Source organism: Nipponia nippon, unplaced genomic scaffold (genome assembly GCF_047370975.1).
Source record: "Nipponia nippon isolate SJK-2023a ecotype South Korea unplaced genomic scaffold, ASM4737097v1 scaffold_2, whole genome shotgun sequence".
Lineage (NCBI taxonomy): Eukaryota > Metazoa > Chordata > Aves > Pelecaniformes > Threskiornithidae > Nipponia > Nipponia nippon.
The window spans coordinates 12,502,400-12,526,141 of NW_028262336.1; the positions used below are offsets into that span (position 1 = coordinate 12,502,400).

Here is a 23,742-nt window from a genome sequence, read left to right on the forward strand (position 1 = left end):
CCAGAGCAGAGTAGAGGGGCAGAATCACCTCCATCGACCCTCTGGCTGCACTTCTTTTGATGTAGCCCAGGATACGGTTGGCCGCCTGGGCTGCGAGAGCACATTGTCGGCTCATGTCCTGCTTTTCATCTACCAGTGCCCCCAAGTCCTTCTCGGCAGAGCTGCTCTCAATCCCTTCATCCCCCAGCCTGTACTGATACCAGGGATTGCCCCAACCCAGGTGCAGGACCTTGCACTTGTCCTTGTTGAACCTCATGAGGTTCACACAGGCCCATTTCATATGGTATAGAATATCCCTATCATACCGGCCCATTGTCATATGGTATGGAATATCCCTTTGGCCAGTTGGGGTCAGCTGTCCTAGCTCTGTCTTAGTGTAGCACTTAGTGCAAGCACTGCTCAGCAACACCTATAACATCAGTGTGTTATCAACATTATTCTCGTCCTAAATGCAAAACACAGCGCCATACCAGCTACGAGGAAGAACATCAGCTCTGCCCCAGCCGAGACCGGGACCGCAGGCTACTGATGGGAACAGGCCAGGTCGCCTCCTCCCCGCCCCGCTCCCGGCCCCGCCGGCCGCCACCCACACGCCCTCCTCCCGCCGCAGAGCCGGATGTTGCCAGCGCCGGGGCGGGGCGGGGCCGGGGGCGGGGCCAGCAGCCGACAGCCAATGGCTGGCCGCCGGGCCGCTGTGACGGCACGGCGCCTGGCCGGGCCGCACCTGTTACATAAGGGGAGGGGCGGGCGGCCCTTATCGGTTACGGCCCCGCCGCCCCTCGCCGCTCCGGCCGGGCCCGGCCCAGCCCCGCTCCCCAGGCCGGGGATGAGGCCGCCGGCCGGGAGGGAGGGCGGCCGTCGGCGGCGGCGGCGGGCCGCGGGGGCCATGGCGGAGAGCAACGCGGACTGGATGGGCTCGCTGTCGGCGGCGCTGCGCTCCTACCCGCTCTCCAACCTGGCCATCCCGGGTAGGGCGGCGGGGAGGGAGGGAAGGAAGGAAGGGGTTCTCTGGGTGCCGCAGCCGCCGGGGCCTGGCGCTGCGGGGAGTCGTCTTTCGGCGGCGGGGTCGCGTCCCCCCGTAGTAAAGTGCTCGGGGCCGCCTGGGCCGGGCCCCGCTGTCTCCGGCGCTGCCGCCCGAGGCTTGGCCCTGAGGCGTTTGCCGGGCTGGGGGCCGCAGGCGCGGCGTCCGCGTGAGCTGCGGCAGCCGGGCTTCGGGCGGCGGGCTCCGAGCACCCAGCTGTGAGCAAGGGCTCACACGAATCCGTCGCAGGAGGGGAAGGAGGGCTTAGTCTTCTGTAAATACCACTGTGAGTCTCCAACCCGTTGACCTGCTTGTTTTCATTGGCTTTAAAAAAAGGTATCTGTGACCTCTGGGGGTCCTCTTAAGGTTTCTCACGTTGTTTAAGCAAGGCTAAAAGCAGATAGGTTGAAAAGTTTGTTTATGTTGACCCTAACCCCTTATGTTGAAGGTTCATCAAATGGAAATGTCTTTTGTAGCAGAACCTATGTATGGCTTGCCAGAGGGAAAAATGGTACAGCACGGTTATGAAATATCTCAATGTATGATGTTATGCTGAGGACACTAAAATACTGTAATTGCTTATAAAATGTGCTCCCTTTCCAGCCGAACTTAAAGTAACTGGCTCCTGTGTAGAGCTTCTAGTTTAATAAGTTGCAAGGGTAAGTGTCATCATTTCAAGGTTACGGTTAGATAAACAGACAAATGAGGAAGACAACAGATGACCTTAAAGTTACTCAGGAATGAGGCTGAATTTCCATCTGTAAATGGCAAAAAATAATCTAGTATTGGTTGTAAGTGTCAATAGGGAAGACTTTGGGGGTGGCTACAGTAGCAGCTTATTCCGATACTGGATGTTAGACTGGCCATTAGTGGTACAGGCTTGATTTTCATGGCATTGCCTTAGCTTATAAAAACTCTTTGGGTATGTGTTATATAAAGGACATGCGGAGACACTTCCTAGAAACAGAATAACTTCCTTCTCTGTGCCAGCAGAGATAACCAAAGGACATTTGAAGCAGTAGAGAAGGGGCTACACACCTTCTGTGGGATATCACAGCACTCACTGCCGTATTACCTGAAGTAGAACAGTTCAAATGCATTGTTTTGATCAAAAGTAACACCCTTCCCCCCCCCCCCCCCGAAGCAAAACCATTTTATGTTACCCACTTCATTTGAACAGGGAAGGGGGGGCAGAAAGGCAGTTCAGTGTTCATATAAAATTCAAGCAACTGCAAATTTTGAAACTTCTGGCAAAGCAAACATTCTCTGTTTTAGTGAACAGTAATAAATCAACACATCAACTTTTTGTTATTGTAGCACTTAAGGGCTGTGAAACTTTGCAGAATGTTATTTTAGATTGCCTTAGATGCATTGTCACAGGCCATCACTTACAGTACTGGTTGCATGATGTTTGTAGAAGAGGAACCAAGGAAATGAGTTGTTTCAGTAATGCCATGGTGCTTTTAAAATAGTGGTGTTTTTTTGAAAATCTTGCAGTGTATGTTTACTTGTGGTTAAAGTTAGTGTATTTTCCCACCCCTTTCCTGCATGTGCAAGCAGGGAAAAGACATTTTGGATAGATGTTTTGGGAATTTTATTTTTTTATTTTAGTCCAGTGATTCTTTTGCTGAAGTGGATTGTTGGTGTGGTGCTTGACCAAGCAACCTTTTTGGGAGCCAAGGTGATGTTACTAGCAGTGTGCAAGGAAAGGATTGTACAAAATGGGTTGCAGTTGAGGCATCTGTTTACAGGTGCTGAATAGCAATGAAGGCCAATGCTATCTTCAAAAGAGATGAAAGGTAGGCTTCAGCTCAAAGGAGAAGCATTTTTGTCTGTGCTTAATACCTGTGCATGCATATGACAGGTGTCGACTGCTTTTGTCTGTCTCCAGATCCATTTGTTTTCACTGCTGGAATGATGGACTTCACTGGTTTTTTTGGATTTTTGTTTTTTGTTTTCCCCTGCCTCCCAGTCATTCTTTGTAGGTAGGAGCAGAGATGTAATTCTAGTGAAGGTGCTGGAGCAGTTGAAACCTTAAAACTTGTTTTAACTTTAAATAAAGTCAACACACAAAAACCTGAAACTGTTGTTATGTGGTTTTGATTTTTTTTTTTACCTAATTGCACTTTGGAGAAATGCAGCACTTTAAGAATACAAGATTGTGGTTTTGGTGTTTTTTTTTTTAAAAAGTGACAAAATGGTGGCATGATGGGGCTATTTAAAGTGAAAGAATTGATAGTATACACAGAAAAGAAACTGCCTAGATTTAATTCGTTGTATGGTATTGTAAGCGGGAAAGTCGTAATAATCCTCATGTATGATGCTAAGGATGCCTGTATAGAATTCTGCTTCTTTATCTGTTGCAAACAGTTGTGCTTTTAAAGCTACTTGTTTTCACTGGCTTTAAAAAAAAAAAGGTAGCTGTGACCTCTGGGGGTCGTCCTTTTGAATTTACACTATTGTATGATTCCCTGAGCTATTGAATGTGGTGTGAAACGTGCTACCTGAGGACAGAGAAAGTCATTATTTGCTCAATCTTTAGAACCAACTGGTAACAAATAATGTTTAAGATGGGTGTTTCATGAGGTATGCCGGTTTGGTGTTTACATGCTGCTTTAACTTTTATGCTCAAAACAGAGGAGAGACTTTGAAATTGAGATCATCCTCCAAGGCTTGGGTGCGATCAGTTCCAGAGCTCAGGCTTTTCTGTTGTTTCTATTAGAAAAACTCTAGACTAAATTCTAAACCAGCATAGTCTCGTCCAATGAAAAGAAATGAGGTTTCCTGTGCGATGTCATGAGAGAAGGAATCTTTCACAATGAGAAATTGTGAAATATCAAGTAACTAAAATGTCATCAGCTTACATGCATACAATATAGTCAACAAAATTAACCATCTTCAAGTGGTGACCTTGTGTGGAAGTCTAGAGGATTTTCTCTTGATTATGCTCCAGACTAATCCTCTTTTGAATGTGGGTTTAAAAATGAACTCTCAAACATTTTGATTGTGAGTGTGACCCTTGGCAGGGTAATGTATATGATAGTATGTGTTTAATCTCAAGCTGTTTTACTTCAGACAATTTTATGAAATTGTGTATGACTGTGACACTTACTGCTTTCCTTGGTTATCTCTTAATGTGCATCTGTTGGTTTTGTTTCCCCCCTGCCCTGAGCAATGAAACAGGAGGAAAAGCTGCAGTGCTGTCACTGATCTGCTTTCAAAGTAAATCAGCTATTTAATGAATTTGCTGGAGAAGCCTAACCTGTTTCTTGCTTGTACTTGCATGCTCATAATTCATAGCACTGTGGCATGTCCAATTTGTACTGTTTTGTTTTGACTACTTGCCTTTCTAAGTAATTTTTACAGTATCACAATTAACTAGGTGCTGGAGTCCGAGAAGTCTCTCTGCTTCTGAAGATACAGCACCGCTTTCCAGTTTCATTGAGCTTTTACATGAATACTTGTATTAGGACAGCTGATTCAATTAGATCCACTTTCTGAGATCAGGATAAGTCTGTACCAGTTGTCTTTAGACAGCAAAGCAATCTAGCAGATGTTAACTGCCAACTATCAGTGTTTGCTTATAGAGTGTTTTATTACCAACCTCCAAGGTGCTGGATGAATGTGATGAGCAGAGGAGTAGGCAGTTCAGATTTCCTTTGGGTCTTGGTAATAATGCATTTCCTTAATCTTGTCTGGGTTGTTCCATCTTTGAATAATTAAGAGCCATGACATAACTTGTAGGCATACTTACTGTTTTTGATCAAACTGTATTCCTGGATTGGTCTCCCATTTTGGTCAGGATAGTTAGCTGTGAGTTTTTCCACAGTGCTGATTTTCTTTCTTTATCTTCTAAAGGAACTTTATGGTTACTTAGGTAAGGTTCCACTGGTATATGGGAGGGTAAGCAAGCTCCTTATTGCAGGAGCACCCAGAATAGTTATGGGTGCCACTTCATAAAACCAGTAAGCTAGTCAAATGCCTCCTCTGTCCCCTGCCTTCCCTCTTCCATTCCTTCCATCTCCCATCACCTAAAAAAAAAGACCAGGACTCCCATTTCCCTCCATCAGTGCTTGTTTGGTCCTACAACTCTAAAGGAGTGCATTCGGCAAGCCTAACCCAATGGAAAGTTTTTCTGTGATAATTGTTTGGGGGGATTTTCTTGGAGAAGTGGTTCCTGCCAGAAAAGCTTCCCAAAACAACTGTTCATGTGCTTGGCCAAACTCCAGGATGGGTGCTGGAGTGTGCGGCTGTCCTGAGGGAGCATGACGGTTAACCTGGTGTGTCACAGTGCTGCAGGTGTGGGCAGGAAAGAAGAGGTAGGATGGCTGTATTTACAAAACATAGGGGATTATATTTTCTTTCACATAGCTTTAGTGAACCTGCTATTGAGGAAAGAATTAAGCTTAGTTGGCACAAATTAATTTGAATCTGAACTAAGTTCAATTTGAATTGAGTCACTAGAGAAGATAGTTAAAAAATAGAAAAATTGGAAAAAGTAAAATGTTCAGTTCAGCACTTTGAAATGTAATACTAAAAGTCATTTAACACCAATATTCATGTCCTAGATTGTAAGGTTTTCTTAATATTGAAATATAAATGTTTCTGTGTTGTCAAATTTTGTATATCTGAGTCTGATTTGAAACACTAAAGATTTTTTTTGCTGCCAAAGGTTAATTTTTTTCAGATACTGGTTTGCCTAGAGCTGTATGTAATGCTAGGCAGGGTGCCCTGCTGGTGTGGGACATGCAGGCAGGGCAGCCTACATCTCTGGGGAGAGGTAGGGCAGCTCTTCAGTCATGGCTTCTGGTGGTGCACAGAGCCTTTTCTGTCATTTTCTTATGTATTAACTCATCCTCTGAAGGTATGTGGAAGGCTGGCCAGGATCTCATTTCTAAGCAATGCAGAGCAGTTGCAACATGGTGCTGCTCTTGCTTGTACCAGGCTGGACAATTGGTGGAGAGTTGCCTGTGGGATGCTGGGTTATAGGCAGCTAAAGCTGATGGAAGGGCTGAGTTTTGCAGTTCCAGAAGCATTTTTTTAACAGAGAAAATAATGTTGGCTCAAATATGGCTAAAACAAGACTATGTTGGAGAGCTGCAATAGTTATTGAAATGTCTTTAATTTGTTGTTCACTGATCTCTGAGGAGAGATGTGTCCCTGGCCTTCTAAAGTAGTAAATGTTGGTCTTCTGCTCCAAATTGTGCGATTCTGTGCGATTCTGTGCGATTCTGTGCGATTCTGTGCAATTCTGTGCAATTCTGTGCAATTCTGTGCAATTCTGTGCAATTCTGTGCAATTCTGTGCGATTCTTTTTTTGATCAGGAAAAACTTTCTTCCTTTTTATGTATTAAAATCTGTGTGCCCTAGAGAGTGACTTCACTGCCTGGTAAATGAGTGCAGAACATGCTTAAGTTTTACTTCAAACTGAGAAAACCAAATATAATGTTGATACAAATGGTTGTTGCTCTCCCTCCCTGTTGTCTGAAAGTTCCAGTTTGCCTGCTCTTCCAAAAAGATGTAAAAAGAGGGAAAAGTACTGTGTAATGAAAACAAGAAAAAAATTCCATAGAGCCTTCTTAAAAGAGTTTGAGTCCTTGGTCCATGCATTTCTGAGTGCTCACAGAAGAGGAATGTAGGACTCTCAAACTGAAGGTTTTTTCTTTTCAGAGGAGGTGGATCCATTCAGGCTTTGAAATGGTAGAGAAGTACTGCCACTTTCTGCTTTCCCAGTGCAGACAGCTGAGGCTGCTGATAAATGGGAAGTCATTGCTAAATTGCAAAAAAACCTTAATGGCAGTAACTCCAACCAGTGCCAAATGGATTTCTCCTGGCTGGGAAGAAAAGCAAGCTACCGTGTGATATTGTGACCGAGACAGTTTTAAGCAGTTCCTCTCTCCCTTTCTCTTTGTACCCCTTTTATCCCCCCCACCCTGAAAGGGGCAGTGGGGGGAAATCGGGATAATTCTTTGATAGGAAGGGGAAGTTTTCGTAAGAGGATTTGGTCTGTACTAGGCTTTGCCCTCTGTAATGAGACTGCATTAAGAATACCTAAAGGATTCTTTTAGGGTTCCATTAGAATGTAAATATTAATCTCAATAGTTTTAGATAATTATCAGTAGGATGTTTGTTATTCCTGCCTCTCCTCCTTTTGCTGGGCAGGTTAATAGGAATGATTCGATTTGCTTTTCATGAGTGAAGAGGTTTTAAGATGTTAATCTTTTGATTAGAAAATCTGGATTGTTAATGACCTGATTGTTAATGAATCCTGAGGACTTCTGGGCTTTGAGGCACTTCTGTTTATCCCGTTTTTCCCTCAGTTCTGGCACACACAGGGCACTTGGTTTAAAAGAACATTTGCAGGACAGCCTTAACTTGCTAGCACTTGCATCCTATGTTTGTGGAACTTGAGTACTGTGCTTTTAGGTGTCTTGGCTATGTAATGCTTGCTGTGCTATGTCATGTGTGGTGTTTCCTAATATACAGGGAATGTACTTTGTGTAGTGAGCAAAGCTTGCTCTAAGAAGTTTGGCAGCCCTACAGCTAGGGTGTCCATAAATGACCCTTTAATGCTTTTAGTGGGTTGGAACAGCATGTTGACCTTGCTTCTTACAAATGTTTAACATAACAGAAGAGGTTTTCTTGCATTTTTTCATCCTGTTAATATTCCATTAATGTAAAGATCAAAACAAATTTGTCTATCTTGTTAAACTTGCTGACAGTGCACTCTCCTGCCTTTCTGCTTTCGTTCTTGTTTCTTGGTTAGACAGATCTTTGCGGAAAGTGTCTCTGACTGCTGCTCCTGGCTGGTCACAGCCTTGCAACCAGGGAGACTGGTGATAGAACTGTAGGCATGCTTGTATCTGAAAAAACAGGAGTTCTCATCTTGTTTTCAAGTAACTGGCAGTGCCCAAGCATGTTCTGTGTTGGAAGATCTCTGCACTTTGCATGCCATGTATTCATATTTTTAACAACCTGCGAAGGTAAATTCACAAGCTTGTGAAAGGACACCGGGGTTGGTGAGATAATGCTGATTCCTATCCCTGCGCTGCAGCTGTGTGTGGAGAAAGTACTGATGTGGAAACAAAAGATAATGCAAAGCAGTATAGCTAGTAATTGTTGAAATTCAAGGTTTAATAACATTCTGTTGATTAGTGGCATTTGTTTGAGCTACACCACGGGTTAATTTGACTATCTGTGACTAAGTAGCATGACAAATAGACACACTGGAAAGTTAGAGTTTGCTGCAGATGTGGTGATAAAAGGCTGCTTTCTAACAATTAGCGCAAAGGCTTCAACAAAAAAGTCATCCTGAACAGTGAAATACAATCTATTTAACATACAAATTGAATTGAGAAGCAATCTATTTAACATACAATTAACTTGAGAAATTAGTGTAAGGAGAATAAAAAGGGGTTTAAAGATATGAATAAAAATTAATCCACAGTTGCACTTGCTAGGATAAAATTAAGAGGACTATCCATCATCTTAACAATCTCGTGTCTGAAAGATACCTCTTTAACACTACTCTAACCATACCGTTGCCTTTGATAGTTAAATATCTGGGCATCTGATGGGGTGTGACTGCTTTCCTTGAAGCTTCCAATCTTTGGCAGATGAAAGAAATGAAGCCAAAACAGAGCAGCCATTGTCTGGCGCTCTGCAAGAGCTGCCAGCTGATTAGCTGTCCCCTAATTTTTTTTTGAATGTGCAGACTTTCATGCTTAAATTTAATGCTTGCTGCTTCATGCTATACATCTTCAGCCTATTTGAAGCAATTGGCAAATCAGCATCTCTTTATTTCCAGTGCCTAGCTTGGTTTCGGGAAGGGCTGAGCACCAGATTGATGCTATGTCACTGGAGCAGCTCAGTAAGATTTGCAATCTGAACGCTAATCCGTTCTCATGTGCAGGGACTCAAGACGGGTGCTGCACGTGCAAGAACATGCCCTTGAGGCAGTTCAGGCTGGGCTTCTGGCCTCTGTTCACCTGAAGGACAACAAAGACTAAGTTTCTTGACGTTTCTGTGCCTTTTGATTTCTCAGTCTGTAAGATGGAAGCTATAAATTATGTTGGTGACTTTGTTCACAGTCAACAAGTTTAAGGAATGGATTTATTGAATAACAGGGTGTTACTTATTTTTTAAGGTGTCAGGTGTCCTCTGCAATGTTTTGCTGACAAGACTTCCTGAGCTTTCTTAACTTTCCTGAGAAAGTGGTGATTATCATTTGGAAAGACGCACACCGTTTGGGTGGGGGGGAGCATGGACCATAAAGGACTTTGTATACACAGAAAGGACTTTTCTGTGTATGTCATGGTGAGATTTTTTTGATTCTTGCTCTGTTCAGCAGCTGCCAGCCCCGTTACTGTTATGGTACAACGTTACAGCATCTGGCGTAGGCTTGTGTCTTTGAAACTATACAGGTTTGGATTGGTTTAGATTATAGTTTTTCAGAGGAAATCTTGCATCAACAACCAGCCTGGATCATGCCATGGCTACAGAATAGGTAGGCCTTGCATGGAGGTCAGGGGGAGAGCGAAGGAGAGCAGGGATTATTTTGACACCATGATGCAATCAGCTTAGCATGTGGCTTAACATCACAGCTAAGCTATATTAAAAGCCAGTGGCTGAGCTGATAGTGTAACACAGTGATCGTAAATTAAAGAAGGGCCTGGTGGTTGATGTGGATCCTCACCTAGCTCTTACCTTTCAGCCCAACAAGTGTCCATTACTGTTGCTTTAGGTTTTCAGTTTGCTTTTCTCTCTTACTGGAGTAAAAATGTTCTGAGTCTAGGTTTGGCCTAGATATTTCTCCCAGTTGGTGGCTGGCCTTCTGTGAATGACCACTGGAAAATCTAATTGAACTTCTGCTGTGTTTTTCCAGCCTCGGCATCAATGATGCTTCCCTGTCCTTCTCAAGAGGTGGTCCTCTACCAAGTGTGAAAAGGAGAGCTTGTTTTTTAGATGCTCCAGCTCATGTTCTACTTGGTTATATCTAGGTATACGTCTCGACTTCATTGTAAATGAGAAGTCCAGTTTCCTGGGCTTTTAGACAGAGCCACAGGGCAGGAGTTTTAAGGATCTTCTCTAACTATAGAAGCATGTCACATACAGTTCAGTTTCTCAAATAGCTGCCCTGTTAAGGAGTGCAGTTCTTAAAGTATGTGTTGAAAAAGTTGCAATGTGCTTGTGGCTTGTTTTCTTTCTTGTTGCTTTCTAGAGCTAAAAATAGAACTTGGCTTGTGATAGTGCAAGGAGAAATTTACCCTTTGTATCCTTAAATGTGGCAATCTGCAAAGGAAAGGCTTTTGTAGCTGTAAAGTATGTGATCGGACTTAGGAAAACAAGCTGTTTCTTGGCTCGGATTTGCTTAGACAAGTGAGTTGACAACAATGTATTTTATGCCAGATTAAGTTGTCGCTCCTTTGTGAGTCAGATTTATCAGTGACTGTCTGAGGGAGCATAATGGTGTGGCTGACTTCTGTAGACAGCTCTCTAGAGGCTGCTGCACAGTCTTAGTTAAAATGCGAAGAAAATGTTTCTTATGGCCTTATTCTAGCATGTTAAACAATTTTCTACAGTGATCTAAATAGAGGGAGAAATTCAAATGGATAGAATTGAGAACTTAAATACCCAACCAAACCAACCGATGCCCACACAAAGAAAAACAAAAACCCCCATGACTTCCTTGTGCAAAGTGACTCATTCAGAGGCAGAAGACAAGCCCCTTGCGATTGAAGTCTCCTTTCCAAATATTGTAGAAGCTTGAAAGGCTCATTCTGCTGTATGGGGAGGTGTAGGAAACTGAAACATCTGAGTTGCAGCTTGCAATGTGAGCCAGGCCTTCTATGGCTGCTTCTGAAGTGTCTTCACTAGATGTTCGATGCTGTATTTTGTTTGGGGCTTCCCACTTGGAGGTGGGGAAAATCTAGGTGTCATTCCAAAACTGACAGCTACTTTTTGATGTAGTTTACTGTGACAGGTACTAAATAGCTTCTTAAGCTGACATCTTTTAAAAACAGCTTTTTTGTTACTTGTCACTTGTTTCTAGAAGGCTGAATGGAAAGCCCCATAAGAGGCACATTTTTACAAAGACTGTAAAGAATTCCTGAAGAGTTGATTAGAATTAATTTTTAGTGTTCATTTGTAAAGCCTGAAAACTAACTTTCACAGTTCCTTTTCAGTACTTTTGAACTAGTTGAAATTCATGGAGAAAGAGTACATTTAAGGTTATTGTGAACTGATGCTTGATTTGTGCACAGTCTGTACCTCCATCTGGATTAAAAAATCCTGATGAGATAATCCAATTGAGATCATAATCTTGTTTATAGCTCTGCCCTTGCATCACAGGAAATGTGTCAGTCTTCAAGTAAGCACTGGTACACAAACAAAAGGGTTGGGTAAAGGAGGCTGTGGATGCCTCAAATGTTGTATTGAAATTGGAAGTGACAAATGAGGATTTTTTTTTTTAGCAGAGTTGCAGACTGAGGTAGAGGAGGAAATTCTGGAAAAGTCTAGTCCCAGAAGCAGGGACAAGAGCCCTGGGGCATGCAGGAAGGGAAAAAGCAGATGCTGGCAGTGTGGTGCAGGGTCACCGTATCCCTGAGGCAGCTGGAAAAGGAGCTGCTTGTGGTGACTGGGGGTGAAGATGCTTTCCCTGTACTTCAGCAAAGTGTGTGGAAGTGCAGGAAGCGGTTGGGGTTTGGCTCAATGGGGAACCTCTCATCTGTTGTCCTGAAGAAAAAAGGGGAGCAGGGCTGTTAGGGCTCCTGTAGTGTTTTTCCTGGCTGGGGCTTTACAGGGAAGTCATGCCTGGAGTGACTGCAGCTTCTTGGCCAGAATGCAGGTGCCTGGTGTAAATGGTTAGAAAGCCCTGGTAAACATCAATCTGTGGTAGATCATCTTCTGCCTATCTTTGCTTTATGCTGCTCTGGTACAGCATAAACTGAGATACACTGCCCTGTTACTCTTTGTTCTCTTACTGACTTGGCCAAGCTAGGGATATTTCACTGTCTCTGAATAGCTGTTATTTTGAAGGAATTTTGTTATTTCTCAGTTTTGCTTCCATTTACTACTGAATTTTTCAGTTGGAATTTTTTTCTAGTAAGCACAAATTTTATACTGGAGATGCAGTTCCTCTGTCTGCCAAGGTACAAGTTGTGTTACAGGAGCTTTGTCAGATGTGCATTATTTTGGCAGGCACTGGCAATTTTGATTGTTAGTCATATTTTTTGGTGAATTTTATGTTCACCATACCTGTGGTCACTCAAAAGCACTGCCAGGTAAAAGACACATTCATGAACTTGTTTAATGTGAGCTTGGTATCTAACCGCACAGTAACTGGTGGTGTACTCAGTTGTTCCACCTTTAAGTTCAGCCAGTTGTTGCCCACTGTTCAAACTACTAATAATTTACCATCTTGGGGCTAAAGTAAGATGTGCTGGTAAGGCACATGCATGTACAGATCCCTCTGTCTATCGCATGAATGAAGATATCTGTTCCAAGAACTGTGGTGTATTAGGTCATGATTGGATTTACCAGGTAGAATGAAAATAAAACCTCAGGTTCTCTCAATGAAGCTGAAGTCTCATCTCAAATCAGTGATGTACCAGGCTCTGGGAAAGCTTTGGAGGTAGATGGATAGTTTGTAAGTGAAGGAAGGTTAGAAGGAAGTTTCCCTTTATCACTGATGTTTGTCTTATGGTCATGATTTTTCAGGGTGCGTTGAAATTGGGAGCTCACACAAGAACACAGTTTAAACCGAGAACCTTAGGCATAGCTCTTGTTGCACAGTTAGGGAGAACTAAGGTGTAAAGGATAGGCTGAAAGACTCACACTTGAGCATAACTCTCCTGTGACCCTGCTATGCATGTAGGACTTTTTTCAGTTTACAGGGCACATGGGTATATGTGTTTTGGGGGAGTCAGTTTTCTAAAATTAAATATTCTGGCTTTTGTTTCTAGGGTCGCATGATTCTTTCAGCTACTGGGTTGATGAGAAATCTCCTGTGGGACCAGACCAAGCCACAGCCATCAAACGTTTGGCCAGAATTTCTTTGGTTAAAAAGATCATGAAGAAATGGTCAGTGACCCAAAATCTGACTTTCAAAGAGCAGTTGGAAGGTGGGATCCGCTACTTTGATCTTCGTGTATCTTCCAAACCTGGGGAAATAGGACAAGAGATTTACTTCATACACGGCTTGTTTGGCATCAAAGTATGGGATGGGCTGAAGGAGATTAACACCTTTCTTGAGCAGCACCCCAAGGAAGTAATCTTCTTGGATTTCAATCACTTCTACGCCATGGACAACAGCCATCACTTCTTCTTGATCAACAGGATCCACTCAGCTTTTGGATCTAAACTTTGTTCAGTTGAATGTGTAGAATATGTGACGTTACAGTACATGTGGGAGAAGAAACACCAGGTAGGGAAAGGATGTGTATTGTTTCTCAAACCCAAAATGTTAAGATTTAAATAGAGAAGCTGGGTGTGGTTCCCACTCACAGGTTTTGAACCAAGGACACTGCTGACACTCAATTTAAAGCCCACTAAGGCCTCCTTTATGTAGTGTGCATGTCTCCCTCCATTTATGTGCAGCTGTGTAGCCCCTCCATCCATGGTGTGGCTACACTGTGCCCTGCTCCCAAGTGCATTTGTTAAATAATTAAATGATAGTATCCCCGAGCCCTTGTGCTCCTTACAAATGGCTTTCTCTTCTGGGAAAGCATATTGTGCTGATGAGGATTTGATAAACTGATCTTTTTGGCCAGTGTGAAGTGTGTAAGCTTTAACGTGACTAAGGTATGGTACAGAATTTCTTAGCTCCTTTGCAGCCATCCAGATCTATAGTGGCAAGATTAAATGCTGCTTCTCTGTGGTAACTGCTCCCATGCATACATGCAAACCAAGAACAGGGTTTCAGCATGTAATTCTTAAACTGTGAAATACATGAGGCTTTGAGGAATTCCTCTGAACTGATGCTGTCAGTGCTAGGGTCCAAAATGAATTATTTGTAAGTTTGGGTGTTAATAAAAAGCGTTGCATCTTTTGTGCTATCCTCTTATAGAGAACCACCTTACAAGGCATGAAATACTGACTTGATTTAGAGAAGATTTTGTTGACAGCAAGACTGACTTTGGCATCTCATGCAGTAAGTGCGAGTGGAATGCCGTTACGCCGGTCAGCTCAGTACACTTCAGCTACCTAATAGGAGTTACGCAGAAGATGGCAAGACTGCTGAAATCCTTAACTTCAAGTACAGATGTGATATACTCAGACAGTGCTTTGAAATGCTTTTAAGCTGAATTCTTTGAATGACATGTCAGTATACTTCTGACAACTTTTTCATTTTAAACTGATGATCCTTAAAGCCTGAAGCAATCCTGTCCTCATAGCTAACAAAAATGATCCTCATCTCCTTTGTTGGCAGTAGTGCAACAAACTTACTGACACTCATGACTCAGGAGCAGCTTCTTTTTGCTTGGTCCTCTTTTCACTGCTATGCTAGCTGCAGCAGTACAGTATAAGCATAAACCAGTGCAACATCTTCTTTAAACAGAAATAACATAGTTGTGAATTTTTGTTGATTTTTTTCTCCTTTTCTTTGTTCTGTTAGGTTCTCATATTCTACCACTACCCTCTGTATCAGGAATACCCCTTCCTGTGGCCAGGGAATAAAATGCCAGCACCATGGGCTAATACAACCAATGTGCACAAACTGTTACAGTTCCTAGAGACCACTCTTGAGGAACGAAGTCGTTATGGGACTTTCCATGTTTCTCAAGCAATTCTCACGCCTCGAGTGAAAACTATTGCACGGCATCTAATTCGTGGTCTGAAGAACACACTTGTTCATAGGTAAGGACTTGTCTTGATTTTTCAGTTCTTTACTTACCATGTTCCATGTTGAAAGAGGCACTGAGTAAGCAAGAAACTGAAATGTTTGCTTAGAAGTAAGACTTGATGAAAGCATGCAGTTTTGCTTCATTACTATTGTTCATGAGAGATACTTGCAGTCATTAAAAATAATGATTGAAAACAATGAAGTAACAGGGTATATATGCACCTCAAGTGTGTTTCCTGGTAATTGGAGCTCTTTCTGAATGATGTGATTTCATAAAGCATGGTCTGGACCTGTTGTTTCAAACCAATAATTCATTCCAAATTGGCTGAACTTGAATTTAGGGGGGAAAGAGCTTGTGCCACAGCGGAAAATTGCCTATTTGTGGGCTCAGTTTTGCATTTGTCTGTACAAATCTGCCTCAGTAATGGCCAAAGATGTATGACCTAGGGCAGTTTTTATTTTGTTTTTACCAAAAATTAGGTTAACGATTTGACTTTTTTTATACCACTGACTGTTGTACAATAATTTGCCTGTGAGTAAGATCATTAGAAGAGGGTTTTGCTTTGAGTAGCGCAGAGAGTGATTTTTAAGTGTTAACAGCATGACCAGGATAGGTTCCATGTGACTTTATTTTATGGCGTTATCATCTAGTAGCCTGTTCGCTAAAAATTGACAAAACTGTAACAGTCCTGGTGGGATCTGGTCTCCTGGCTCACTGTCTAATATTGCCTGTTTTGATGTCACTAACAGTTTATCTTGCCATAATGATATTAAGTTATAAATTACACTTGTAAAGGTGGTTGCAACCAGTCTAATTTGATCAGCAACTGAGCTTAATGTTAAGCAGTGAGGTAAACACACATCTTCAGTGGCTAGTTCATGTTCCCCTTGGGAGAATCATTGGTCACTTTAGAAGTAATTACAGTATTACTTGAAGCCAAAGTAAATATAACTTATTTTCTTAAAAATCATTTTTAAAAATAGCAAGTGTTGTGCTTTTGCAGTCACAAAAGTCGTTGATGGAAGTAAGGAAATTCCAGGTGAAGTACAAATCATGGAGTCTTCAGTCTCCTTCCTGTTTACAGCCATTAATCTAGCAAAAGATAATTAAATCCCAATGATGTTTGCTGCAATATATTCAGGTCTGCACTCTGGCTTGTGCTTTGCCCACATCTGTGCAGTGAGCATTAGACACTAGATGGTGCTCAGGTGCTTTAAGGCTGGTGTTTGCTGTCACAAGTTGCACAAATGTAAATATGTGTGCTTGGTGGGGATACTTCACAGAAAGCACAGCTGTAACTTATGCCTGCGTACTGTATATTAAATGTACTGTTGTCTCGTGATTAAAGGAAAGATCGTACTGAATTTCTGTTTTTAAACTAGTAAAGGATCACCTAATTTCATGGAAGGGGTGAGCAGTTTTGTTTCACGTGACTCCTGGCACAGATCTGGGCTGTAGGCCACTGGTAGGCTGGAAGCCTGCCTTCGCTCCATCTCTTTAGCTCAGCCCCGTTGTTACCACTTGCTTGAAAGTAAACTGAAAATTTAAAATAGATGCTGCTGTTTGCTAAAGCATGATTGCTTATATACATTTACACATGCTAGCTGATTTGCATGTGTAAATCTGCCTTTGCAGTTCTGTGTAGATGTCTGCTTTCTCATATGGAAATTTTGCCCTGAATATGAATATTTAAGTGTTCTTGAGCTCTTGCTAAAGGAGAAATGTGCAACATTCACAGTTAGCTGGCTGAAGTCTGGTGTGTCCCTTGCAGGGACAGTAATTATGCTTTCACTCAAGTTCTCTTGCCAAGAACCAAGAGAAGAGAGATTTTTTTCTGGAACAAGAGTTGTGGGGTGCTCTTAGGATTTTTTTTGTTTTTAATTCCCCATCCTGTTAGCCAATTTGCCTACCATCTTCTCGTATAATTTTGTATGCATGTTATAGCATACTATATTAAATATACTAATTTAAACAATTCTGATATATTTAGTCATTTGTCTCTAATTGTGCTGAAAACCTTGGTGTTTGTGTGTTAGAGTGCAAAAAAGCTTGTGCAGACTCCTGACTTGCACTCTGTCCAAGAAATGACTTGAAATTTCTCCCTGCGGTAGAATTTTTAACTCCATTCCTGACACACCTCACCTTTCCCTGGTTAGTGATGTATGGTGGGTTGTTCAACCCTTACAGAGCTGAGGGCTTGATTCTGGGTTTGGTTCCCCTGATCCCATTGCTCGGGGTGGCCCTGGAGGCTGGCAGGAGTTTGGTAGAAATGCAGTGTGCTGCCCCTACAACTTCTCTCCTGCCCAGCCGAAGGCAGAGGTGGGCAGGGGAACATCTTGGGCCAGATATAGCCTTGCTCTGTGCCCCACTGAAGTCTGCTGTGAAATTAAGCTTTCAGTTCAGTGCATGCTTTGGTGAAAACAAACCAGGATGGAGGAAATTGTAGTGCAGCATTTAAATCCTGAAGCGCAGTCTGCTCAGTGACTATGGAGTTCACGAATGTTATCTTGTATGCTTGGTAGTTTGAATTGATGACTGACCAATATTTCTGTTTGATAGCTAATAACCACATGCTATGTTAAGCACTCTTCTCATCAGCTGGTTGCATTTTGGGTGGCAGTCAGGACCTGATCACAAATGTGAGATGATGACATAATTTGTAAACAGCATGTTGTATTTGAAATAAGAGAAGTATGCATAGAGAAGAATCTCTTTTAAAATGTTTAATTATCTTTATTTCAATTTCTCTAGGAACCTGCCCATGATTTTGAACTGGGTGAAAGCACAGAAGCCAGGTGTTATGGGTGTTAACATAATTACATCAGACTTTGTGGAGCTGGCTGATTTTGCTGCTACAGTCATTGCACTGAATGACCTCCTTTTGGAAGAGGATGAATCTGCAACTAAATCCTGATTGCTGTGTCCCACTTGTGCTCCTCAGTGGACATCTTCGAACTACGCTAAATGTTTTATTTATTAAGTGAAACCTATTGTAATCTCTGTTTATTTAAAAAGAAATTCTAGAGGAAATGTGGCTAAACATCACGTAGAGGCGGGTCCCTTCTCCCAGTGGTGCGTGGATCTGAGTGGAACAGAAAGTGCTGTCTGGGTGCTGGTGTGTGGCTGTGGCTACGTGTTTGACTAAGTTATGCACACATCTGCTGCAGTCTGGTGTGGCGTTTGCCTGCCAACAAGAGGCTGGCCTCCGGAGCAGATGTACCCGATTATGGTGCGCGTCTCCCTGGTGACGGGACTCACCGTCCCCTTGCGTGCGCATCCCGCCTGTTTCTCAACACCTCGGCTCAAACCGAGGATCGCTGCTGATCCCTTCGCAGCAGTGTGACCAGGCTGGCCGAGGGGGCATTGTTCTTGGGCCACCTCAGGCGTAGCTGGGCTCAGCTGGAGGCTGCTGCTGTATTCATTACGCTGTTTTAGATGCTACCTCTGGCTGACTTGAAGAAACAATATTGCTGTTGTTCAGGGGGAAGCTGTTGTTACACTGTGGTGAATATCCAGACTGTCCTTTGGGCCTGAGAGGCAAAGGCTTGGGAAGCTCTGCCTCTTTGGACTCCAAACTCTTCTTCTGGACCTCTTTATTTTTACTTTAATACATTTACTGCGACCATGTTTAAGTGTGTTTCTTCTGGCATTAATTTGGAGTATGTTTCAGTCTTTAAATTATGAGGATTGTAACTCACAAGTCTGAATTCCTGTTGAAACACTTGAGAAACCACAGCACAACCTTTCTCTTTTGCTTGCTGGTCACTTGTTTTTTCCATCTATCGAGTTTTCTGTGGGGAAGGTCTCTCATCCAGACAGCCTTTCTCTGGAAGGAGGTGGGCTAAGGGGGAGCTTACTTGGTATTCAAAGAACTGGAGCTGACAGGGACTGCTCAAAACCCAAATATTGAATCTCTGATTTGCAATGTGACAGTGAATTCCGAAATCAGACCCAAAAGTTGTGCTTGTAGTCAGAGAGCCGCAGCTATGGGAGAGATTTTCCCGGCCTGTACCCACTTGTGACAAAGTAAGCAGCAGTCACACAAGCGCAGGCAGGGTTCAGTGCTGCTTCTTTCTGGAGTCATACTTATTTTTGTGTTGATTCCCAACAAAACGTGACCATGTCTGCTTGAGCCAATGCAGTCACGTGTTGGGACTTACCAGCACTTAATTGACTAGCTGATAGCAGTCCTACAGTCTGATCTATCTTTGGTTTAAAAAAACAAAAGTGACTGACTAGTGGATACTTCTCTGCTCCATCATCTTAAAGCAACTGTTGGTGCACTAATTATTCAGTGATTATGAATTTGTATTAATCTCTAAGCTATTATAGTAGAATGGATCGTCTTTATAGATATTTTATTCAAAAGAAAAGTGAATCTCTAGATTTCTTATTTATTTTGTTATCGTATCCTGTGTCTGTCATGGTCTGACAGCCCAGAAAAATGTAAAACCTCTTTGCTTGCTTGTCACAAACTCTGAACTCAGGACAAGCTTATTTAAAGGTTTGCAAACCTTCCATGTGAACCTTGGCCGAGTTCCGAGCAGACTGTAATCTGATTTATCTGTTTGTTGGATGGTTTTCATTAGAGTTCCTTGAATTTTTTTAACAATCCTTTTTCTATGGGAGTTGGGGGTGGGGGGTATCTCTCAAGCTGTCTGTCTTCTTTCCTCTTCTGTTTCAGTGATGGGGGGCAAGTCATGAAAAGCAGTTTTTAAGAACTAAAGCTTAAATTTCTAGTTTAAAATCTCCTTTGAAAACCTCAGCAGAAGGTTTTTTATTTTTGGTATTTTGTTCTTGTTGATGAAACTGTTAGAACCTGTTTTGAACAGCACTGTTTTATTTGCAAAGTTATTTAAAATACTTGAATTTTCCTTAGCTGAATTTTGTGTTAACCTACTTTTCTTACGGCCCCAACTGGAACTCCATGATAGAGTTAAATGTATGGGTTTGGTTTCAGTGGTCTTTTAGCTGCAAATTGTCTTAGAGCTCAGAACTCGGAAAAACTTGGTTTGAATGCTGATGAGGCAGAAATAATACACTTGCAAGGTTTCCTGCAGAACTTGAGGACAAGGCGAGAAGGTGAAGTGAGTACGATGTTTGCATTTGACTCTTAATATTTTGTACTGTATATATCTACCTCAAAAGAGATTTATCAGGCTTAACCAATATTTATATTGTGTGTGCACAGTAATGACTGTGGTGTTAGTCCTGTTGTATTTATTTGAATAGAGATGTGATGATTGCAACTCAGGGCTTTGGTTAGATATTTTTAAGTATAAACTCAGAAGTTTTTCAAACATATTTGCTGTTAGCTCTTGCCTCTTGAAATAGAGCAAAGGCACGCTAGGTGTTAAGAATGTTAGCAGAGGGAGAAGAAATGGAAAATTAGCTTTAGCGTTAATGATGAAGTGGGGGGGAGGGAACAATTCTGTAAGTTTGGCCTGTCTGAAGAGACATGTCACTTCAGAACAGTGCTTGGGTGTTACGCTTCAATGTGAGGAACCTGACAGTCTCACTAGTGAGTTGGGCAATTGACAGATACAATTGCCTGCAACAGGATATCTCCTGTGGGTACTCCAGGCAACGTTAATGCTGATGTTTAGAATTGGTTTTAGGGTAGTCCTAAACCATCCTAAGCAATATGAACTACTTTTCTTCTGTTACACACTATAGCCCATAATAAAGCTGCCTGCATAATAGGCTTATCTCTCTGACACAGCACCACAGCATATCCAGATTCCCTTACACCTTGCAAAACAGAGCTCATCTAGACTTGGACTTTGGGCTGCAGACTCTATTTTCCGGGGTTACAAAAGCAGAAAGGTGAGCTGGGCAGGAAGGGAGGATCAAGGAAGTAGGCAGCGGTTTGCAGCCCGTGCCCACAGTGAAGGTGTGGCAGCCTTTAGCCAGGTTTGGGGCTGCGGAGTGGAGCAGGTCTGGCCGGTGAGTGACAGTGGCCGCAGCTCAGAGCGGGCTGCAGCTGGGTGCAAGTGACAGCCTGCAAGGTCATGTATGTATGAGCTTGAGAAAAATAACGATTGGCATGAATGCAGGCAGCTGGGGCTTCCTGGCTGTTGATGCAGACCTGCATCTGTTGAATACAGTGATTGTCTTGCTTCTAGCTTCCCCAAGCAGTAGGGTTCACTTTTAAACAGTTTAGTTGGAAAACTCCCCCAAAAGAATTGTTCTGAGGACTTGACTGTTCTGGAGGTGCTGGGAAAGGAAAAGCCAGGGAACTAGTAGCTGCTTGAGGCAAAATACTTACTTTAATTGCATATTCTTGAATAATTACTTGTATGTTTTGTTCTTACAGATTCAGGTTACTTATATGTTGTGTTATGACTGTCATTTCTTGTCCTAATGTGCAATCACTGAATGCTGAGCATGCTGGTGGTATGCCCGTTCTCCTGGCACTGGATCACTGCCACATGCAATTCAAGGGCATACCTGAGGCACAGGAGACCTCTGTATGTATCCCTGATGGGGAGCAGCAGGGAAAAAAGAATATATGAGTTTTTAGCATCTTAGTGTGTGCTTGTAGGTGAAATCATAGAGGAGTTATTACTAAATCTTGCAGACTATCAATTGCTCAGCTCCTTATTTGGGAACTACTGTCCTAAATATATTTAACAATTGTGGAGCTGGGAGTCATAATGTTGATTTTTTTTTTTTTGAGAAGAAAAGACAGATTCCTCCTGTCCAATTTTATCTCAAGAACTGAAGGGATACCAACTTGCATGTGCTTTGCTGTGATGGAGAGGATCCCACTGGAGACACTGCTGGCAAGGCAAGTTTCAGGGGTGCTGTGGTCAGTGAGAGATGTCAGACTGGGAGTCTTCAGAGCACAAATGCTGACTGCAAAAAGGCCCCTGTCGGAAAAGAAAGGAATAAAGGGAAAATGGTATCTTTGCTCCTGACACACACTGTTTCCTGCTGTGTTGGTGGTGAGTTTATATGTTGGAGTTTAGAAAGTACCTGTGCTGTAAAGCTGAAGAAGCACTTTTGAGCAGGGATTGTGGCTCAAACAGAAGTAAGCATCTGCCAAGATGGTTACCTATTGTTCTCATCTGGCTCAGCCTTTGGAAATCATTTCTTTGCATACCTGTCTCAGGTGGAGTTCATTGTATCATCTGGCAGACCAGGGTTTAAGACTTCTATAATAAGTAGAGGACATGGCTGTTTTCATTCAAAATTAGGTTACCTGTGGATGTCTGACAGAGCATGTATGACTTGAGGTTTACTTGACTATACAATATTAAACACAGAGTCCATATGTAGTTTTAGTAAAACTTTCATCTAGACTTGAGCGTATTGTTACCCATCCCTACTAAGCAAATTCTTCGGTCAGATGACCACTGTTTGGGACAAAATTTTGGGCAAATTTTCAGTGGTTGTTTAAGCACAGAGAAATTGTCTAATGTGAAGAACAGAACTGACATGAAACTTAATTCAAAATTCAAATCAGATCAAGATGTAGTCCTTTCAGCAGTCAAAAATTTTTTTTGTTTTTCTGTCTGACAAATTCTTATTCCACCTTTGGTTTTTGACTCAACAGACGGGTAGAAGAGCCTGAGCATATGCTGAAGAACAAATAAATGTTATGCTAAGGACATGTATGTTGGGCTAACTGTGGTAAGAGTATAGCGATTTCCTTAGTCACACCTTCCGCTGATAATCCTACTAGCTGTTTGGCTTAGGTTGTTAAATCAGTCTGTATTCTGTATTAAAAAAAATCAGTCCCTGATTCAATATGTCTATCTTGTTGAAGAAATCTGTGTTCTTCTGTATTTATTTCTGAGTCTTATCAAGTAAACAAGCTTTAACTTTTAATTGTAGGGACTGGAATAGGAATGTCAACTGTAGAACTGTGTGCTGAATCTAATTTTATTTTATATTGCTGAGTATTTATGTATTGTGTGGTGTTCATTGAAACAGTACTTCTCTTACCCTTTGTTACACCTGTGATAATTTCTTCTGTATCTTACTTAAATTGAACTGCAATGTATTCTTAATTTGGAAAAAATATTGATCAGTACATCCTATATAAAAGTAATTTTGACGGTTCCTTGATTTTGCTCGATGTCAAGTATATTTTGCAGTTGAATTTCATTTGTGCTATTTATACTGTGGAAGGGGGCAGAGGGAGCCAGGTGAAGAGCAGCTACCTGCTCTCAATTTATATTTTGTGCATTTCTCTTCTTTCTCTTGGCAGTTTGTGCTTTACCCATCCGTCCAATTCAGTTTTGTGAAACCAGGATGCCTCATTCGAACTGCAGATAAACTTGGGTTGACATCTGTTTTTTTGCTTTACTCTGCATCTATATTATTGAGGGTTTTAATCCTGAAAATAAAAGTACAACTTGAGTTAATCATCTTTACTATGTGTTCTGTGCTGCTGATTGTTTTGGTGTGTGATGATTACATTGTGAGTCAATTAACATCAGTTGAGCTCAGCTGCTTTTCTGATGCAGAGTGGTGTCATTGAAGGTTGGTTTCTTGAAGTGCCACATCTCGCTGCACTTGAGTCCCCTGGCTAGCCAGACCTGGACAACGTGCTTATTTTTAGGGTGTGCTGAGAACCTCCCTGTGGAAGTAGTAATGCAAAGCGATTGGAAAACTGTATGCTTGCACTTGCTTGCCTGCACAGGTGCATCTCTGCCTGAACACACTGGGGTAACAGGATGCTAATGCATGGATCCAGTTGTGTTTTGAAAGGCAAGTATGATTTTTGTGCAGCTTCTGTGGCTGTGATACAGGTGATGAATCTCCATGGTAACACACAATTAGGAAGCAAAATACTGATAATGATTCCCAGAGCCTGGGCTGATGTCAGATGCTTGTAACCCAGTGAGATAAGCGAGACCTTTCTTTTGG

General features: G+C 42.3%; 1 protein-coding gene across 6 annotated transcripts; it reads left to right on the plus strand.

The window, feature by feature from the left end:
• Positions 1 to 744: 744 nt before the first annotated feature.
• On the plus strand, positions 745 to 23,246 carry PLCXD2 (phosphatidylinositol specific phospholipase C X domain containing 2). 6 transcript variants are annotated; one of them, XR_015704771.1, is made up of 6 exons: positions 745 to 968; positions 12,985 to 13,445; positions 14,637 to 14,878; positions 17,617 to 21,655; positions 22,424 to 22,500; positions 23,081 to 23,246. XR_015704771.1 is itself a non-coding variant. In XM_087757772.1 (4 exons), exons 1-4 carry the CDS (start codon positions 827 to 829, stop codon positions 17,777 to 17,779), a joined length of 1,008 nt encoding a protein of 335 aa, XP_087613898.1. In that variant the 5' UTR covers positions 745 to 826; the 3' UTR covers positions 17,780 to 23,246. The 6 variants fall into 6 exon arrangements, 1 of the variants encoding a protein (XP_087613898.1); XR_015704772.1 differs by having other exon boundaries at positions 17,617 to 19,952; positions 21,548 to 21,655; positions 22,424 to 23,246; XR_015704769.1 differs by having other exon boundaries at positions 17,617 to 22,500.
• Positions 23,247 to 23,742: the final 496 nt, after the last annotated feature.